The sequence below is a fragment of the Pteropus alecto genome, unplaced genomic scaffold (genome assembly GCF_000325575.1).
Source record: "Pteropus alecto unplaced genomic scaffold, ASM32557v1 scaffold7, whole genome shotgun sequence".
NCBI classification, from domain to species: Eukaryota; Metazoa; Chordata; class Mammalia; order Chiroptera; family Pteropodidae; genus Pteropus; species Pteropus alecto.
This window is the reverse complement of record NW_006494614.1, coordinates 55,327,129-55,343,978: the sequence shown is the minus strand read 5'-3', so window position 1 is coordinate 55,343,978 and position 16,850 is coordinate 55,327,129. Positions and strand designations below refer to the sequence as shown.

Here is a 16,850-nt window from a genome sequence, read left to right as displayed (position 1 = left end):
GTGCTGCACAGCTTTAAAAATAGCCTTGTGCAGATTTTCAGAGGACAGGTTCCCTTTCCACAAAAAATGTATGGAATGGAAGTGGTTTCGTGGCAACAGTGAGCCTTTGTTTCAGAGTTGAAAGTGCACATCCCTCCTCCTGAGCTCGGCCGTGGTGGCTTGCCTGATGTCACTGACCTTGTTTTAATTAAGTCCTCCTTTTTTGTTGGACTTGGTGCCAAGAAGCCTAAATGAATGTTGTCTATTTTAGTGATTTTTGTTAGGTTTTTTTTTTTTCTAGTTCTATTTTGGAAAACTTCTAAGGGTCACTCCTCTGCAGGCCGAGATAAGGGTTAAGAGTCTTTTTCTCAAGAAATAACATTCTCCTAAGTCAACATTATCTCCATTTTTTCTTTCTTATTTTTTTCTTTTGCTCTCTTGTGTAACTAAATTCTAAAATTCAAGAGGATTTTTCTGGCTCCTGATAGAAACTGGAGACAGTGATGTCATTCACCTGCACTTGCCCTTATGAAATGCCGACAGATTAAATTTTTAGAAGTGTACAGGGAAGGAATTGTAATGGCCATGGCTAGTGCACCAAAATTGGATAGTTGGTGTATTTGCTTCCTAGGGCTGCTGTAACAAAATACCACACACTGGGTGGATTAAAACAACAGGAATTTATTGTCTCAGTTCTGGAGGCTAGACGTCTGTAATCAGGGTGCTGATAGGGTCATGCTTTGCTCTGACATCTACAGGGGGAAATATTCCCTTGCCTGTTCAAGCTGCATCGTTTTCTGGCAATCCTTGGCACTTCCTGGCTCAGATGCATCATTCCGATCTCTGCCTCCATGATCACGTGGCAGTCTTCTTCCTTTGCGTCCCTGTCTTCTCTTCTTTGAAGGTCGTCAGTCAGATTGGATTAGGGCCCTCCCCAATAACTTCATCTTAACTTGATGACATCTGCAAAAACAGACCCTATATCCAAATAAAGCCACGAGTATTTGGCATTAGGATTTCGATATATCTTTTGCAGGGGATACAATTCAACCCATAACATTTGGCTTAGGATTTTCTCTCACCCAGAAAATATTTGGATATGTTATCACTCCCTAGCATAAGTAACCAATATCAGCTACGACTCAGGGAGCATTTATCCCATCCCAAGCACTATGCCATGTACCTGATACATACTGTTTCATTTAATCTTCACAGAAGCATCTTGAGGTAAGCATTATTATATATCCAGTTTGTAACAGATAATAAAGTCCCAGATCTGTCTCATTTCAGCACCCACATTCTGAACAACTTGGTTGTTTGTGTGCTTGGCACTAACTATGCTAGGCCCTGGGGTTACTGTAGTGCATAAAACAGACATTGTCCTGCTCTCGTAGAACATGCAGTCTAGTGGGAGGAGATATGCATGAAAGGCATAGTTTCCTAAGTACCAATTGCTTGCTCACAGTGTCAGAGCACCATTTCAATCAGGAATTAATTTCCTCTGCTGTCATTGCCTATGACACTGCTAAGATGTAGAGCAGTGAGAAGACCCTCAAAGGAGGGCCTCCCCCTCTGCTCTAACCAGAGCTCCAATATTTTGTTTTATATATCAGGCATCTTGGGAAGGTTTTGCCGAACAGAGTGTACCACGACTACATTATGCTGTGGAACAAACTACTATAATACCTCAATGCTTAAAACAAAGTTTATTCTGTACTTCTGTATCCTGTCCCTGGCGGGTCAGCTGGCGGCTGTGCCCGGTGTCTTTTTCGCTCTGGGACCAGGCTAATGAAGTTATCTCATCTGTACAGGTCACCATGACAAAGGAAAAAGAGAAGATGGTGAATCACACACTGTCCCTGAATCGCTTCCACCCCAAAAGTGTCCCATCAACCCTGTTCCAGGATGAACAGCCCTTAAAAAATATGACTATCTGGCCAAGTGAGTGAAGTATATGAAAGGATAGAAGAGGTGCTCAGTGTAGTTTTTGTGAAACTTGCATCTATTCCCTCCCCCGGTCTATGCATGCACCCCAGAGCTCCATGCAGGAGCGGGCTGCCCTACATCTCTGGCCACCCCTTCTCTGCTCTGGTCAGTGGACCCTGATGACCACGCATCAGCTAAGAAAGACCTGTGTTCTGTTTCTAGAAACTAACGTAGGAAAGTCCTAACTTATAAAAGCCATAAATCAAGGAACAGTAATTTCTGTTAAAAAAAAAAAAAAATTCTCTGCAGGTTCCCTTTAAACAGCAACCTCTCAGGTATACATACAATATAATTTTAGGAGTAGATATTTTATTTACCCACAACTTTTCAGGAATATGCTATATGTTATATAAAGCAGGGCATATATTCATTTAAGCCCTGGATTCCATAGGTTGACAGCTTGCCATATTCACTATATATTTTTTTCTTCCCTCAGGTTCTAAAATTGTTTCCCTGAAGTAAACAGGAAAAACTTAGGGGAAGGGATCAGCAGCTAAAATTATTTTTGCTTTTTTCCTGTTCCAGTTAATGGCTATTAACAGCGAGAGGCTCCCATGAGTGTCTCTGTCCCAGATGTCCATCTTTGCAGCACCAGGAGCAGTGAAGGACGTTCTGTTCTAATTACTCCGAGGAGTCATTAGCCTTGACAAATGCTCTGGTTGCATTAGCTCACTGCAGGATGTTCAGTGCCGGGGCAGCCTATAATTCACTCAAAAGCTGGAAGTGTTTCTCCACCTTAGTGGAGCCCAGCCCAGGGCTTCCTGGAGCGTCCCACCTTCTTGCCTCACTTTGTGCCCCAGGGTGGGATAATATCACACTAGCTGTCAAAGACAGTACCTCACAGGGCATCATTCATGCTGGGCAAGGAGTGCCTTCTCAAGGAGAGAAGATTGAAACAGACCAGCTGTGGAATACAGATTGCTCCTTGGCACCTAAATTATTATTCAATTCACCCATAAAGGGCCACCAGGAAACCAGAGACAGGGGCACGCTCTTGGAGAGCCTCTCCTTAACACCTCCTCTCTGATGTACCACTTTAGGCAAGGTCAGACAAACATTGAGATTCACATGTCTGCAAGGCTTTACAGTGTGCAGAATTTTCATGAACTTGCCTTGTTTGATCCTCAGAGTTGCTCCATAAAACAGAAGGAGCCATTGTTTCCATTTTATTGACGAGATAACTAAGGTCAAAGGAGGTGAAGTATTTTGCCCGAAATCACACATCTAATGGGGCCGTGTTTGAATTTCACCTCTACCCTCACTACCTCTTAATCTCATCTCTAGAATGGTGATGATGCCCACTCGGCAGTGAGATAATGTACTTAAAGGGTCTCTGGAACAGAGAGACTCAAAAAAGCCTGTTGGATGAATGGTTGGATAGGGATGGGTGCGTGGATGGATGGATGGATGGATGGATAGATGGATGGATAGGTGAGTGAATGGGCGAATGAGTGAATGAATGAATGAATAAAAATGATTTAATGAATGAATGAATATTACCCCTTTGTGACTTTTTTCCCTTTCAGTCTACCCTTGATCTCGCTCTCATTGAAATTTGCTCTTGCAGGGAACATGGAAACTTTTAGTCCCAGCTGTGCGTCACCAAAGACCCTTTCATTTGCCCCCACTCATGACCCATATAATGAAAGATTTTCTACCAAACTTTATGACTGCCTTCCTGTTTGACGAAAGTCCATATAACTGTCAACGATGGCTCCTGACAAACATGCACAATGACTTGGTATAATTCTTGTTAAAATACGAATTAATAATTAGCTACTAACATTTGAGCACTTACTCTCAGCCAGATACCTCATTGGGCATTTTGCCCTCCTTTGAACACAGGTGATGTGACTCCCGAGCCTGTGCTCTTAACCATGACACCAGCTCAGCACCACTACGAGCTGCCATTTACTGAGTGCCAGTAGGCACCGTAATAAACTCTTTAAATATGCATTTTTTGGACATGGTTCCATAGTGGAGTGGTTAGCACGTCTGCTTTACACGCAGAAGGTCCTGGGTTCACACTCCAGTGGAGCCATGGTCCATGGTCTATGGCCACACCACCCAGAACAAGCCCGATGTCTGATCTCGGAAGCTAAGCAGGGTTGGGCCTGGTTAGTACTTGGATGGGAGACCACCTAGGAAGACCAGGTGCTGTAGGCATAAATAATAATAATTTAAAAATAAATAAATATGCATTATTTTGGTTAATACTTATAACAAAAATATGAAGCATCTGGTGTCATGTTCTGTGTTTTACAAATGAGGAACTGAAGCTCGAGGAAGGAGAGTAACTTGTCCATAGCCAGGTAGCTAGTGAGCAGAGGCAGGCTTTGGGCCCAGGTGCTGTGGTTGCAAAATACAGACATTAAACTCCTAGCCTGTGCTACCTTCCATCTGCATTTACTCTAAAACTTCACTTGAGTTGCTTGCAGTCTCATAACTTACAGTACTTTGTATTATTAGAAGTCACTGAACAGTCACATTCCAACCTCAGGACTTCCAGTGGGTGGGAGGTCTCAGGGTAAGATTGAGCGGGTGTAGGTAGGAGCGCCTCCCCTGGCACCTAGAATTCTTTCTGAAGCCACTAAGAAGAAATGCGGAAGAACGAGTGTCAGCGTTTCTCGTTTGGTCAGGATCTCTTGAAAGCAAGATAAAATCCAACTCCATCGCCAGGTATTGCTGCAGGAAACAATGTGCCCTGAGTGAAAAGTGTCTAAACCTGAAAATAGGTTGCCAAGGGCATTTTAAGAGGTTTTCTTTCCTGAAAGTGTCTTCTTTCTGAGCTGGTCTAGATTCAGTTCTGCCAAGACATGAGTGGATGAGCAAGAGAATCCGGCCAGAACCTGTAGTCCATGTGATTATCATCTTAATCCCTCACTCTGCGCATTTTACTTTATTACCAACATGCAACAAAGAAAAATATTTCATTAGTGGCCCCGATACACATCTCAGTTTGCTCATTTCACTCCACACCTCGAGCTGTTTGTGGGGAACTAGATCCCCAGAGAGAACAAGCAGTCTGGGTCAGTGGAGAGAGCACTGGACTCAGGACCCTCAGTCAGTCAGATTTTGCTGCTTATGAGCTGTGTGGCCTCAGACAGGTCACTTCACCTCCCTGAACTTCAGTGTTCTCATTTATAAAATGAGGTCTTTGGACCGGATATCTCAAAATCCTCATCCAGGCCAATTTGGGGGACGGGGGGGATCATTTGTAGCTGCAATTTAGATAATAGGTGGAAAAGCACTTTGAGAAGTGATTAAAATTTCAAATACATTTTAAAAGGTGTTATTTTTGCAGCATGATCTCTGCAGAGCACAAAATTATATACGCAGAAAAAGAGAAAGTCTTTTGAAATTTTAGTAGCTCACATTTAAATGCAAAAATATTCATCTTAAGTGTCCATCCTCCCTCTCCTTATCTCCAACAAAGAAGGGCCTATTTTAAGGTACCAGATAATTTCTATAATCACTCTCTTCCTTTGCTTAGAATTAACCGCATCGGAGCTTTGCTAAGGTCTAAAATACTGCCTGAATCTTACCCCTTAATATGTGAACTCTTTGCTAAGTATTACTAAACCTCTGTCTGATAAGAGGAATGTTGAGAACTGGAGTTTTATGGTTGGGGGATATTTCCAGAACAGGACAGAGTTAAGAGCTTAAGAGGTAGGGAATGCGTCATTGGGCTTAATTAGTGTGGGTAAATGACTTCCCCAAGGTCACTTGGTGAGTCATCAGTGAGCCATTTGGCTGGGACCCATTCCTCCAGCTCAAAATAATTGGCCTCTTTGTTAACACTGTTGTTCCAAGTGACGCTGTGGATGACCTGGAAGGAAATTGCTTGTGGATATTAGAGTTGCAGCTGTGGAAAAATAGAAACTGGCAAAGATTCACCCATAACAAGACCTCTGTAGACCGTGCCTCAGAGCAGCAGCTGGTTTGGAGGCAGAGAAGGTGGTTCTTTGAAAGGTTCCAGGCTTATAGGCTCGATGTGACCCACTTACCCTTCTGCTGCCACCAAGGCACGTATCCCTCTTTAAACTTCAGAATGCCTCCATGTGACTGCTTTTCTAATCCAGAGCAGTCCTTGAAGTTCATTGTTACCAATAGTGCGATTTTCCAAACTCGAATTGCCTAGAGATGAGCCTTAGAAATAAGTTCCAAGGAGCCAGCTCAGTGCTTAGTTTTTGTCTTGATTGATACAACTGAGCACCACACAGTCATTCCAAAATAGCATGGCAAATGCCTGGAACTTGCTCACAAACCTAATGAGTAAGTTAATTCACACACCCACATCACCTTCATCAATGAGATGGAGAGAGCCCTACAACATCTAAGTCTTAGGCTTTGGGGTTTTCCTCTTCCCTGGCCTGTCCTCCTGCCTTTATATGCACATTTCTAAGCCACTGGATGCAGCCCAGCCCAGCACCATCCAGCCTAGCACAGTGATCTCTTGAGCATGATACAGCATAGCACACATGAAGGTGATCTTCACTCCATCTTAATTCAACACTTTTCATTCTATCTCTAAACCTCAACATTCATTGTCATAGTTCATGTATTCACTTCTCCACTTATTCAGAAATTAGGTATTGAACATCTATTATGGACTAAACCTGAGCATACAGTGGTAAACAACAACAACAAAATAAATGCAGACCTTGCGATGAAGACTACAATCTAATGGAGGAGAAAATATTAACCAAATACCTACACAAATAAATGGAGTAAGTTCATGTATGTAGAGATGGGGTACTTTGAGAATATGTAACCAGGAACCTTAGATTTGAATCAGAAGTCATCAGAAGAATGAGTAAGAATTAACCAGACAAAGAGTGAGGAGAGGGAGGAGGCCAGGCAGAGAGAACAGTATGTGAACTGACCCTGGGTAAGAAAATCATGGCACATGGAGGAATGGGAAGAAAGCCATTGTGGCTGATGACTGGGGAATGAAGTTAAGGATGAAGGGAAGAAGTTGAGAAGGGCCAGACCACACAGGGCCTTGCAGGTAGGTCATGTTAAGGACTTTGGTCTTTATTCTAAGAGCCATGGAAGACATGAAAGATATTTAGCACGACGGATAACATAGTAAGACTCATTCCAAGAATATCACTCTTTCTACTGTACAGATAATAGGCTGGAGAGAGACAAGAGGGGATGTCACAAAGTTACTGTGGCACTTTAGAGAAGAGATATCGGGAGCCTAGACCAGGGAGGTGGTGCTACAGATGGAAGAATTGTGTGAACCAGGAGCTATTTAGAAAGTAGAATTGAGGGACTTGGCAATGGGTTGTATAAAAGGGGAGAGGAAAGTGTCAACAATGACTCCAGGGGTTTGGGATTGTTAAACTAGATGTGTGGGGGGTGGGGTGGTAATGCTCACTGAGAAAGGGAGCAAAGGAATAGATCAGTTTTGTCTTGGGTCTTTGTTTTCTCTTGTCTTCGAGTCATGGTGGTGGAAGATTAGATCATAAAATTGGTTTTGGACATGATAAGCTTGAAGTGCCTTCAAAGAAGACAAACTCCTTGCCATCCTCTGCACCACTCCCCTCTCCCTAGCCCAGGACCACATACATGGTCTAAACATTGAAAGTTCTGAATCAAGCTAATAAACTCTTAAGTAAAATGTATTCTAGTCTCCTGCCTTTACAAATATACCTTCGTGATAGTCAGGAAGGCCAGGTTTGAATTGAGAATTCTCAGACTCTAGTGGTACAGAGAAAACTGGCTCACAACTGGTAGCCCACCCCTCTTCCCATCCCCAGCTCCATCCCCCACTGCAAGAAGCCTCATGTACCTGTGTCTGGACACCTCAATCCACATGTTCGAGTTCCAGTCACAGTCCCTGAAAGCAGCACTGAGGGCCGTTTGGCCAGAGAATTCTGGGGTCCTGTGTGCCTGGTCTAGAGGGAGGAAGGGAAAGCGCAGGCTCTGGTGAGCAGAGGCTCCAAGTGTGCACCACCCTCGGCCCTGTGGATGCCTTTTGGAGAAGAGAAGTTGAAAGAGGACCAGAGCAGGGCCCTCTAAACTGTTGGGGCTTTGGGCAGGGACCCCACTTGCCCAGGCCTATGGGCAAAATTAAGTGATACAATGATACACAGTTCCTGTGATCTTTGTTCAGTTCCGAGTCTGACTGCCTGGTTTCTCTGTGTGTACATATTTTGTTTCTCCTAGTGGGCTGTTCATCACCATTCATGACAAGGGCCACCTTGCAACAATGCTGAACTCTTGGCCAGAAGACAATATTAAGGTATGATCCTATTGTTGTTTTTTTTTTTTTTGCTGTTGTTCTGTTTTTGAGTGAATCCTTTCACCCTGGACCAGAGTCATTCCCAGCTACAAAATGAGCCGTTGCAACACTGAAGGCAAGCCTCTGCCCCCTTTTCCCAGGCCCAGACTGTAGACCGGAACAGCCAACCATAAACGCACCACAAAGCAGAGGTTTGCATTAACCAAACACCCATGTGAAACAGTCCTTTATCATTATTATTTTAATACATTATTATTAATATATTATAATTATTAATGGGAGTAGTCGTGGTCATTGTCGTCATCTGAAAATATGTTCAGCATGTATCGAGTACCTACTAAATATACACTTCCAGTTTCCATCGTGGATACAGGGGAGACTCAGACATAGACCCTCTTCTCAAGTAGCTGACTTGAGGAAAATAAGACAGAGACACAAAAACTCTGACAAAGGGGAACTTGATCAGAAGTAAACAAGACACACAGAAAGATCTGGGAGTGTTCAAAGAGGCAGAGATTGCTTTTAGCCTGAGGGGAATCTAGGAAGACTTCATGGGGGAGGTGACATAGCAGCAGGGCCTTGAATTGAGGGATAGAGTTGGATAGTTAATCATTGGAGAGAGTAGGATGCGGGGTGGGGACATTCTGCAACAAAAACGCTTCTGACAAACAAGACTTTAACACCTGGTTGTACACAGCAGTGGTGGGGGGTGGGGTGGGGGGTGAGAGAGTAGGATGATGTATATTTAGAGTGACAAAATAAACCTGGCACTTCTTCCTCAAAAAAGTTAAGGAGAAAACATTTTTATATAATAAACAGGATATATATAATATAGAATGCAAAATTTGTGTTCATTTTAAACTATAAAACATGCAGCTTTGTAGAAAGTCCTTAGCCTCTGGCTACATCCACAGATCTCCTCCTGCTGTAGGGACTTCTGTGGAAGAGTTAGAGGGGTTCTGGCATCTAGGATCACTGTCACATTTACAAAAAAATAAAAATAAATGAAAATAATAATAATTAAAAAATTAAAATAGGTGAAACAGAAATGCAAAACATCTGCTTAGTGAGGGAATTCCTGGCACATGAGCTGGGGCGGGGTTGGAGCTGACCAAGCCCAGTATGAGCACCTCCCAGGGTCAAGGCTGGCACCTCCCTGCCTCAACTGGGAGACTGAGGCACTCCCCCACTGTTTCCTCTCCAGGGCCTCCCTCCCTCTGTCCCTGCCAGTTGTTGGGCAACCCCCACCTCCCTCCACCAGGCATAAAATGCAGCCTGTCTCCCTCTACCTCTCTGTGCCCCACCCACTTTGGCCCTGTCAGGGGAGTGGTAGCTCAGAACTAGAGCAGCCAGGGCAGGACATTGGACTGCAGTCCCAGCCCCCAAGAACAGCTCATTTCATCCATCTCTGTCTGGGTACGATTTCACCCTGTGCTTCTCCTTCCTGCTTATCTGCTTACACTCCAGTTACATGTTAGGCCTTGGCCCTGCGGTTGGTCCCAGTCCCAGAAGAACGAAGTTTCCAGGGCACGTCTAGCATGGATATGTAATAAAATCTTCAGGACATTAAAGGAAGTTAGCTCACCGATGGGAAGTTAACTCCAGCCTGCGTTGTGGGGACACGCTGCTGAGGTCATGCAAACTAACCTTTCCACCTTACTGGATACGTCAACCATGGTGAAAGCTTGTACATAGTACGTGCTCAGTAGATGCTTGCTGAGTTGAATGAACTCAGTTGATGGATATGATGAGTGTCTTCCGTGTACAAAGAACTGCGCCAGGAGTGGTGAGGTAGGGTCTCCACTAACGCATATGGTGCCTTTGTGCAAGTTATGAGGAATTAGAAAGAATGACAAAAAGCCACTCCCTCTTAACCAGTAAAATTAAGGTGCTCCTTCCTCTAGGCTGAAATGGGTGGGGTGGGTTCATGGGCTGGATTTCGGGTTCCAATTGCTCCTTTTATCAGTGCACAGTTTACAAAACTGTACCCAGGGCCCTGCGGTGAGGAATGCAAAATGAGAAAAACACAGACCCTGACTATAAATTGTTCTTTTAAATTCAGAATAGAAACTTAGCTGCTAAATCTCCGCTGACTTCAACAAACATATTTTGAGAACCTTCTTAGTTCTGAGTGCTAATTACTAGAGGGATGAAGACAGCAATTCTTTATGATTCTAGAGAAAGAGAAATTGAAGCTTAGGGCCACCCTGGAAAAAGAGGGACTCTAACAGCCCTCAAACAAAGAGAGATACCCAGAGCCTCTGGGGAAAGCATAAGTTACATGAGAAGCTCTGGGCCAGTGCATCTAATCCAGTTGCATTCAACAGCCATTTTGTAAACATTTACTCTGTAAGAGTTCCCTGGTGGTTTGAGGGATAAAGAATGTGTGCAGGTCTGACCTCGAGAAGCTCGCAGTCTAATTAGGGAGACTGACCCAGAAGCAATTATAGTAGACTGTGTCTGCCAAAGAGAGGAGCCTGGGGGCGAGGAACATACAGGGTGACTGGCTGACCACCGGCCCTGCAGTACCCCAGAGTGGACGAGTGAATGCCTGGGAACACCTCCTCCCCTCCACCTTTTATTTCTGTCTCACTTTGAAGAGACCCTGAGTTCAATTCCAGTAACCATATGGAAGAATCAGCTCTGCCTTTGCAGTAAGACAGACCGGGTTCTGGTCTGGAATCGTCCATTTATCTGCCATATGTGCAGATAACCTCTCTGATCTTCGTTTTCCTATTGTGAGGATTAACCATGATAAAGTCCGTACAAGGCTGAAGGGCACTTGAATGGACAGTGTCATCGCTGGAGAAGGAAGAGGTAGCTGTAGTTCACACAGCAGTGCAGGGAAGAGACTACAGGGGCTTAAGGGCAGCTGTGGAAGGGGCCTCCTTACCTGGGAGTCACAGGCCACAAATGGGCAGCCAGCCAGTTTGGCCCCTACACATGTTTGATTTGGCCCTCAATGGTTTTTGAACATTTTGAATTTGTAGGTAACATTTTTAAATCAGGAGACTTCATTTAAAAAAAGCAAAACACGTGGATTTCCGGCTTGTCTGAAAAAACCAGAAGCTCTGAATATTGGGCCTATAGTTTGGCGTGTAAACAAGTCAATTAGGGCTGATGGGGCTGCTCCCAGCTTACCCCAGTCCCCGCTACCCTGTCTACCAACCTTTTACTGGAGGGTCCTTCCTTCTCATTCCCAGGGCTGCCCTTTCAATGGTTCAGAATGTTCCAGGCTGCAGTCTTTCTTGTTTACTGGTGTGTTTTCTCTAGTTATGTCAAGAAATAGAGATGAAGGTTGTTCTTACTTTGGTAGAGCATCTCTGCTTATTATATCCCTTTCATGGTACTGATGCTGACATGGTACAGAGCTGATGCTGACTTCCCCTTTGTTATTTCTTTCAATTCTCATAGTCACTGTGATCAGAATGGAGTAAGGAGTGCTTCTAAAACCCTTGGGTGGGTCCTGAAAAATGGGGAAGGGTGAGCAAGCTGAGGTTAAGTGGCTTGGCTGCAGTCACCCACGAATAAGTGTTGATGCCACCCATAGTCCTGTTGCTAGCTACCTCTTCCCCAGCTGCTGAGCTGAGTTTTTCAAGGCACAGTTACCTTCGGACCCTGACGTTGTTGGCCACTTGACTGGAGGAAGAGGGGCTTCAGAGGAGCTTCTGAATCAACTCAGAAGATAAAAGATGACTTTTGATGGTTTCCCAGCCAGAAAGCAGAGATGCGGACTAAGATGTAAGAGAAGGCTGCGAGAAAAGTGAGGCCACAGCCCAGGGCTGGGGGACATGAAGTTTTGTAGGCCCCCCTTGTTCAGGGAGGAAGGGGAGGGTCAGGCCACCCAGAGCTGTCCAGCATAAATCACAAAGAGGAGCGAGAACTGCTTTTGACTCTTTTCATCGCCTGAGCCGGGAGAAAAGCTCAGCAGAGAACAGCCTCCTCCCCAACAGTTTTCCCAAGCTCCTAAATCTCTCCCTCCTCCCAGTCCCAACAGCTTTGGGAAGGAGGTGCTGAGTGGCGGCTGGGCAATGAAGCCGAGGGAACATCCTCTGCCACTGGGCACCAACCACTTTATTGATTAAGCTTGGACTAGAAGCAAGTGCCAAGTGCCTGCCTGTCATGCACGGGACCCCCATCTGTTAAACCCCAGTCTTCTCAGTGTCAGAAGTTGAATTTCCTGGGAAACAGTTCGAGATGAAGAGTAGCATATTAGGAGCATATTAGGGAGTACTCGTGGGATCAACACTTCTAGATGGGAAAGAGGCAGGATAGAGCAGAGGAGGAGACCAGGCTGAGTGACGTCTCAAGAAAAACTCAGCCCATGTGGAGGTTCTGGAGCTGGGATGGCCTTTCCAAGTCATCCTGAGTTGGGGCAAGGGAGCCAGGTCTTCAACTCCTGCATCCATCAGTCATTTGTTACAGTCTTTGGAAAAATGCAATGGAATAGGGAAAATCCAAGAGTACAGAGACCAGTCAGGAGACCGCTGCAGTGGTTAAGTGAGACGTGGTTGAGCTGATCCAAGGAGTAGTAGTGGGGATGAAGATCATGGAACAGATGAGAATAAATGTGGAGCAGGTCAGATCAGGAGAACTCAGTGACCGATTGGCTGTGGTTGACTAATGACAGAGAGGAGCCAAAGAAGACTTTCAGCCTGCGAGATAGGAGTTAACAGAGGAAGGGAGGACAGCAGAAGTAAAAGGTTTAAAGGGAGTAAAGGGGAAAAGTGGATTCATTTGGTTAAGGACTTGGGGAATTTGGGAAGATTCCAATGGCCAAGGGTCGGTGTCCAGCAGACAGTTATCTCGTAAGCATCTGCTTAGAGATGACAGTAGAAGCCATTTGAATGGATGAAGATGTCTGGGTTAGAATGCTATTGAGCTTCACATGGCCGGACTTTCTTAAAAGCTGCATTTGCCAAGGTCTCCCCCTGATTTCCCTTTCATTCATTCATTTAACAGACAATTATTGTATGGTTTCTCTGTGGTAATGCTGAAGTAGAGAGATGAAACAATTAAAAATTCTAATATATAATCTCTGCCCCAGTCATAATCTTTATAATCATAAGAGAAGCACCATTTACTGATTACTTACTTTATACAAGGCACCTGGTTAAAATAAGACATGTTATTTCACCTTTACAACAAACCGATGAGTTAGGTATTATTATTATTCCCCTTTCATGGAAAATTAAAACTCGGAAAAGTTACCTGTTGACTCAAGATTACACATGGCAAATCATCAAGGCGCATAGATTCAAACACTAGTTATCAGACTCCAAATCCCTGCCATTAACCATTAGACTGTTTGGTGAGATAAAATGTGCATTTTAAAAGCTTTAAATAAGAACTCAGATGCTATCACTATTAAATGTTTAAGTAGCAGATGTGGGGCTTGGCAAACGTAGGTACTTAATAAATGTTTGTGGAAGGCAAGCAGGCAAACAGGAAGGGTGAGCAGGCAGGTGTGGAGTAGACACAAGTGCTAGAAGAAATCGCATTTGATTGCGATGGGCAGGATTTGTGCTGCTGAGAAGAGACCCTTCTAGGAGAGGGAAATATAGAGGCTGAGAGCTAAGAGATTATAGATGACTTCAGAGTGTCTGGCAGGAGTGAGGAGGCCCGTTTGGCTAGACTAGGCAATTTTGTGTGCTGACGAGTAGCAGGAAATAAGTTTCAAAAGATATGTTGGGTTCAAGTCATCAAAGAGTTAAGCATTTTGAACCCTATTTTATGGACAGTTAGAAGTCACTAAAGGTCTTTGAGCCTGGGGATGACATAACAAAAACGGGCTTCTGATACAATGACTCAAACACTGATTGGCAGGCGAGATGGAAAGAAAGATGAGAGTCTGGTTGTAAGGCTGTTGCAGTAACCCAACCGTTAGCTTGGTAGAATTAAGAGTGGATGACAGATGGAGGTGAGACATTCCCTCGGAGGAGCTGGGATGCAGTAGAGTGCCCTTGGACATTGCCAGGCTGGAAGGGCCTCATTGCAGAGCCCCTTTACTATCTTAAAAGGCGCTAGAGTTGTAGGGTTCACACTGTAGAGTTGTGGTTGATTTCTTCTGCTTAACTCAGTGTCTCTCAGCAGAGAGAAATTCTAAGAAAATGGGAACCAAAATAAGGTTTGATTAGGACAGATGGTAGAGAAATGACCAGAGTTTGGGCTCCCAGGAGCAGCATGAGGGCATAGGCTCCACCAGGGAGAGCTGCCAGGAGGAGGTCAGAGGCAGGCTGCGGGAACGGTGGCACTGAGGCCGGGCAGAGTTTTGCCAAGAGCACGAGTGCTTTAACTCAGCCCAATGGGGTGGTCAAAGGAGCCCTGAGCCAGGAACCCAAAGCCTGGCTCCCAACCTGCCACATACACAAGCAGGTCATCTAATCTTTCTAAGATAACTGGTGTGGAAACATTAAGTCCAGTGCCTGGTGTATGGCAGAGACTTAAGTGTGTATAGAATGTGAAGGTCTGAGAGCTTCAGTTTGCTCGCCTGTGAAACAGGGGTAACAGAGCCGCCTGCCCACCAGGGCCGTGGGATCAGGTGAGTTGTGGGTTGTGAGCACCCTCCATGGAGGCAGCAGACCAATCTAAGAGGGATTGGTGACCTTCGTGGGTCTATTACACTCTCTAGAGCTCCATTTTCAGAAGTGGAAGAGTGTTTTTAAGAATATTTACACTTATTTCTGCCAAAACGCAGCACAGCCTTTGTGTGCACTTGCCCCTGAAGAGATAGAGAAAAGAAGTGAGAAAATGCTGTGGACCCTTTGGGTACTCGATCATAAACTTTTCCAGGGCAAAGATGGGTTTTCACATCTTTATCCCCAGTGCCCAGCATTGTACCTTCATGGATTGAACTGACCCCTGTGGTGCCCACTGGCACCATGCTTGGGGCCAATCAGGACATCCATAGCTTAGAGCTGGTCCTACGTCTGACCCAAAGCCAGGCTCCAATGGAAGGAATGGGTAGCCCCTTAAACCTAACTCACTTAGAGATGGAGGGAACCAGTAATGGTGAGCAGGTTGGGGTAATCTATAAATGAGTTCACTGTCATCTTCAGGGGTTCTCCTTGGCCTGACATTCAGGCCCTTCACAGTCTGACTCTTGCTTGACTTTCTATCCTCTCTTTTCATGTGACCTACACCTCCACACACAGCCTATACACCCCACTTCTATCCTGGATCTTAATTTCCTTTTGCATCAAATGCCTTTCTCCCCAGCCACACCCCTGATGGACAATCTCTACCTGTCACGTGTGTCCCCTCATCCATGAAGCACTCACCCCACAGGAGGTAACTCTCCCTTCTCTCAAGCTCTGCTGCCCTGTCCTGTTCTGCTGCACTCACACTTTCCTCCCACAGTTATAATTTAAATGTACATATTCTATCTCCTTTTGGCCCCTTTGTTCTTTAAGGGCTGGGCCCATGCCTACTAGTTTTTACAGATGAGCAAACTGAAGCTCCTTCCCCTAGGACCTGGCACAGTGTCTTATGCAAAATAGATACTTCGTAAATATGTGTTAAATGAGTGAGTAAATGAATATCCATCATAATCATATAATCATTTCTGTCATCGCCATCAGCTTCATCAGCACCTGTTAATTCACAGTAAGTAAGCCTTCAACTAGCACTGTCTCTTCCCTACTGTGCCCTCAGCAATTATTTGCCAAAACACAAAGGTAATTCCAGTACAACTTGAGAACTCTCTTGGTTTCACGTGAAATAGTAATTCACAGTAAGTAAGCCTTCAACTAGCACTGTCTACTGCCTACTGTGCCCTCAGCGATTATTTGCCAAACACAAAGGTAATTCCAGTACAACTTGAGAACCCTCCTGGTTTCACGCGAAATAGCGACCCCAGCATGTCACAAGGAGCTCTGTCCTTTGCACATAGGATTTATTATACTCCAGGAGCAGGACCAAGAGCACTTACATTTGTCTTTACACCCTGGGGTGATAGCAGCAGCATGAACACTTGTTTTTCATTATCTCTTTTCATTATGTCCTTCCCTCCCTGGCCCCCTAAATCTCCGTCTGCTTGGTTTTTTGAAGAAGAGTGACTACATGTGTTTTCCCTCCAGCTGTTTCTGCAGCCCCAAGCCAAAACCTCTGAATGCAAAGGCAGGTGTCTTTCTGTCATCTTACCTCTGTGGGGTTTCTCACCAGCCTGCCAGAAAGAGGAGTGGGTTGGGAGAAAGACCCGCCACCTGCAGTTGAATGAATCCTTTGGCCTTAACCCAGACAAGCTATTCCGTCTACAGCAGAGGCAGTGGCTTCTAGGTGTCAGACCTGACATACTAGGGCTGTTAAAAGGAGCACTGTGTCACAGGAGGTGCTGTCCCTGATTGATGGCGTCCTGCTTTGCTTTCTTTCAGGCCGTGGTGGTGACTGATGGGGAGCGCATCCTGGGCTTGGGAGACCTGGGCTGCTATGGCATGGGCATCCCCGTGGGCAAGCTGGCCCTGTACACGGCGTGTGGAGGGGTTAATCCGCAGCAGTGCCTCCCGGTCTTGCTGGACGTCGGCACCAACAATGAGGTAACGCACTGCCTGAGCCGGGAGCTCTGGAGCTAGAAGGTGGCAGCTGGGGGGTGGAGGGGGGAGGAGCATCTTTGGGGCAGTTATGTCTGCAAAGC

The 16,850-nt window shown here is 45.2% G+C and overlaps 1 protein-coding gene and 1 pseudogene across 1 annotated transcript in view; both read left to right on the top strand.

The window, feature by feature from the left end:
* ME3 (malic enzyme 3) overlaps nucleotides 1-16,850 on the top strand; it is a 179,900-nt gene that overhangs the window by 98,526 nt on the left and 64,524 nt on the right. Inside the window, exons 5-6 of the mRNA XM_015600223.2 lie at nucleotides 8,143-8,218; nucleotides 16,591-16,752. Of these exons, the coding sequence (XP_015455709.1) occupies nucleotides 8,143-8,218; nucleotides 16,591-16,752 (238 nt within the window). The remainder of the gene's footprint in view (nucleotides 1-8,142; nucleotides 8,219-16,590; nucleotides 16,753-16,850) is intronic.
* LOC112474792 lies at nucleotides 4,016-4,131 on the top strand (annotated as a pseudogene).